The sequence below is a fragment of the Myzus persicae genome, unplaced genomic scaffold, assembly GCF_001856785.1.
Source record: "Myzus persicae strain clone G006 unplaced genomic scaffold, MPER_G0061.0, whole genome shotgun sequence".
Lineage (NCBI taxonomy): Eukaryota > Metazoa > Arthropoda > Insecta > Hemiptera > Aphididae > Myzus > Myzus persicae.
Genome location: NW_019104019.1, coordinates 113447 through 117755, shown reverse-complemented (window position 1 = coordinate 117755; position 4309 = coordinate 113447). Strand labels below are relative to the sequence as shown.

The window sequence follows — 4309 nt, the reverse complement described above, 5'->3', positions numbered from 1 at the left end:
AGATAACCGGGTATACGAGTGTTGCGGTGGGTGGGCGGGTGGTAGGGGAGGGGTAAAAATCCTCTGTGGTATTTTTCGGTGGCCGCCGACGCCGCCGCCGCCGCCGAGGCAGGTGTCAGGTGTGCGCGTCGTCGTCGTGGTCGTCGTCGTCGTCGTCGTTTTTGTATAGGCGGCGGCGGTTGTTGTGCGTGCGAGCGCCGCCGCGCGCGTCTCTTTGAAATCCATTCAATCTCGTCCGCCGCCGCCGCGACGGGCGTGGCCTCCTCCAACGTTCCCCCACCCACCGCCGAGCTCTATAAATACCACCCGACCCGGAGCGGCCGACCACAGTCGCAGTACACCGTTCTTCTCTTACAGAACCGTTCGTGACAATATTATATTATTATCATCGTCTAAAAGCAAAGAATCGATCGACTGTATTTTTACTCGTATTAAATACAAATCTTAAAACAAAATAAAATCGTCGCCGCTTTGCGCACAGTGCTCTCGTGTGTGATTTGTTCGTCGTGTTCTACAGTTTTTGACCGTCTACACGCATCGAGCGTATATTTTTTTTACGTACCTACTCCAGTTCGGTTCGTTTCGTTTCGTTTCGCTTCAATTCGACGACAGCGACCATGAAATCCATACCTATGTGTCGCAATAACAACAACAGCAGCAGCAATAACAGCAACAACAACAACGGAGGTTCGACCGGACCCGCTGTGACTAGCGGCCGTGTACAACGCAAGCGCGGTGACCTGGAAGACGAAAAGATCCAAAAGTATCTGTCTAAGCTCAAGGATCTGGTACCGCTTATACCCAAGGACAAGCGGATATCGCGACTGGAGGTGATCCATCACGTGATCGATTACATATGTGACCTGGAGGACATGCTGGAGAACCACAGGTCGGTGAACGCGGACGCCGTGCACTCGGCCGCCGCTGCCGTCATGCTTTCGTCCTCGGTGGCCGCCGTCCGGCAGCCACTGGGTATCATATCGACACCAAACGCGCTGGCCGCCGCCGCCGCAGCCGTCGCCGTGGCCACACAGCCGCAATCGTCCTCCGAATCGGTGAGTTGTTGTTGAGGTCATATTATACGATACAATAAAAAAAAAAAACAGTTCCCGCCACTCCTCTTGGCACTCGCTACTTGGTTTCCCTCGACTTCGCGGTCGTAATAAAACGCTCAAATAAAAATAATTAAAATCGTAATATTATAATTTTACCACGAATGTTTAGGTGACCACTAAAGCATTATAATTTATCGGTTAGGATAAGTACCGCGGTATCGCCTGCCCGCACTTTCTCTCTTTGGGAATTTCACCGTTCTGTCAGCTGAGTAGATTTTTAATCGTTATCCACCATGCTCCTCCCCCCGCACGAACACACAATTATTACAATTTTTTGTTGCGAAATTATGTGTATTTATTTTTTTGTTTGATTTTGTTTTTCAGACAATGTCCCCTTCTTCTCGGACACAAGACAAGCTGTCGAATTCGTCAGACACGAGGGCCGTTAGCTGTTAAACAAAACAAATAATAATACTAGAGATATTATATATTATTATACTTTTTTGAAAACAACACAATTTAACACAGAAAAAGAATTGAAATATGCCACCCATCCACGCCGCAGCAGCCAGTGACGAGTACCGTACCGAGGAATACCGTTTGTCGAACATACAAGTACACAATAAATATATATTATAAAAGTATATATATACATACATATGTATTGAAAGAGAGAGAGAGAGAATACGTTTTGTATACACACACATTCCAAATAGATTCGACATTTCTCGGGAGTTGGACTCGCAGGTTCCGTTTTGCGGAAAAGTGCGTTTTTCTCGCCCCCCTCCCCTTTCACACTGTACAGTTTAGGTTTAAGTCCTAATTGTTATTATTTATTATTATTATTATTATTATTATTATTATTATTATATCATTATTTTTTTCGTTATGACTGTGATCCTATCAATATGTAGTCTAGGTTTTAGTATTTATATATTATAATTATTATATTATTATGTAGACGTTTAGTTCTAGCAGGTATATAATCTTACTATGGTAAAAATAAATTTTAAAAATGTTTATTTAAATGAAGCCCTATTTATATGACAACCGGGTGGGTTTCGACTCGAATCCTATAGAGAAATATTATGAAGTAGTCCATTATATTATTATATCCAACAAAAAAAAACACAATATAATATCAAATTTGTATAATATATTATAGGGACTACTACGCATATAAATTATATTCAATAAAATATATTATTATTATATAAATATTTATATAAACCCACGGCGTACCTTAGCGCTTTTTTCGTCTGTACATTATTTTTTTTTTCTCTTTTGTTTTCTTTTATTAAATGATTTATATTGTTTGGGTATATATTGATTACTTGAGTTATTACTTAGCTTTTAATTCAATCATATTATAATACGATTTATTACAAACATAAACTTCGATTTGTTCGTTATTTCTCGCGGTTCCTGTATTCCATGTTCCTGTGTATAGAAATAATATGGCTCACGTTGAATAATAATAATTATTATTTATTTCGTATTTTATGTTTTATAATAGACAATAGTAGGTACCTATATTTTCATACATTTTAATACAAATAGGTTATGTATCCACAAATAGCAACATTTTTTACGCCTGCAGACGGTCAATTTTTTGTTGCGGTCGCCGTTAAAAAGGCAGTTATGTGTTCAAGATGAGACGATATGAAAATATTATTATTGTGTCGTTGTGCGTTGCGTGCATATAGGAGTCGTCTCAATCATCTCGCAAAAAAATCGGTTCGAAGGCGTTTTGCACACGTGTAGGTACCTCTATTGTAATGTAGGTATACATACATGTATATCCGTCGTCAGGGGTTCGCAACTTTCTAAAAAAAAAAAGGTGTGCCGCAATAATTCAACGTACATTGCAGGTTCCAAGAGGTATGGTGTGTACATTACACATAGATTTATACAGTATGTTGTATTTAACACACGCCTTCGCGCGTCTATATTATAATAATATCGTGTTTTTATTAATTATTTTTGCGTTGCGTTCGCTGTTACTCTCCGAGTTGTTTAAAAATAATTTACCCGCCTCGGAGCGTATCGTCTCTACCGTCGTCGTGTACTGCAGTAATTGTGGGCCTACAATGTACTGTTATTACATATACCTACCTACTGCCTGGAAGTTATGTCGGCGCAAAAAACACAAAACAATAAAGCGATGTTTCCGACACGCTTGCGGTATTGTACAGGGTGCTTGTTTTTGTTATATACCATAGGAATTATTAGATTTAGATTTTAAAGAGTATGGCGATGCATTTAGTGCAAAAGTCAATATATATTATAATGAAAACTGAGAGGAGACAGCTCAATATTTGTTTTCTCTCTCATAGAAAGGCAAACGTTTTTAAAAAATAATTTTACAGTAAAATCAACTATTTCAATGTTTGACATATCAACATTATTAAAAAAAAATTATAATTTAAAATTCATATTATGCTAAATTGTTTTGAGAAAATATTTAGACACATCGATATTGCATACATATACTCAAAAATATCTATTATTCTCTGTAATTGTTGTAATTAGAAATTTTACTTTAAGATTACTGAAAAATCGAAATATTGGGTTTTATAGATATTTTAAGTTTTACTTGTATTATTATATTTTTTAAACACTAACACTTTCAAAATATGTAGTTTAATTTTAATCTATAGCCTATTGCCTAATTATATACTACGGACTTATTCACACCTACATGGCTACATTCTGCGGTAAGTGGTTATTGACTCAAAAGTGAATAACAGAAATATATGTGAATTTATAACATAAATAATGTATAGGTACTACTGTGGAACCCGCTCATACGGCTCTCGGAAATAAGGTTCAGTAGCTTATTAGACTCAAAATGTCTTGGAACGGACCCGACGTATCCAAATGCATTATAAAATTCACCCTTTAGACTCAAATTTCGTTATAAAAAAATGGTAGAAAATAAACTTTTTTGGTTAAGACTTAGAAATAAATTGGTTTTGAAAATATGCATATTTGTGTTGGTATTATCACTGGTTTCGATTCACGCTTTTAATTATGTATTAGCTCTCCGAGCTCGATGGGGAAGCCCCTACAGACTCCCCCGCGTTAGCTCAAAGTAGGAGTTTTGGAGTCTGAGTCGTTAAAATTATAAATAGTAGTATTATATAACAACCAAGAATTATAGTATAGAAAATGCGATGATTTTAGCAAAAATAAATTCAACTTACCATAGTGGCATAGTGTTACTAATAATTAATAAATAATCAATAAAAATA

At 37.2% G+C, this 4309-nt stretch overlaps 1 protein-coding gene across 1 annotated transcript; it reads left to right on the top strand.

Moving 5' to 3' along the window:
• Window positions 1-241: 241 nt before the first annotated feature.
• On the top strand, window positions 242-2217 carry LOC111037652. The gene is made up of 2 exons (XM_022320334.1): window positions 242-1055; window positions 1440-2217. Exons 1-2 carry the CDS (start codon window positions 618-620, stop codon window positions 1509-1511), a joined length of 510 nt encoding a protein of 169 aa, XP_022176026.1. The 5' UTR covers window positions 242-617; the 3' UTR covers window positions 1512-2217.
• Window positions 2218-4309: the final 2092 nt, after the last annotated feature.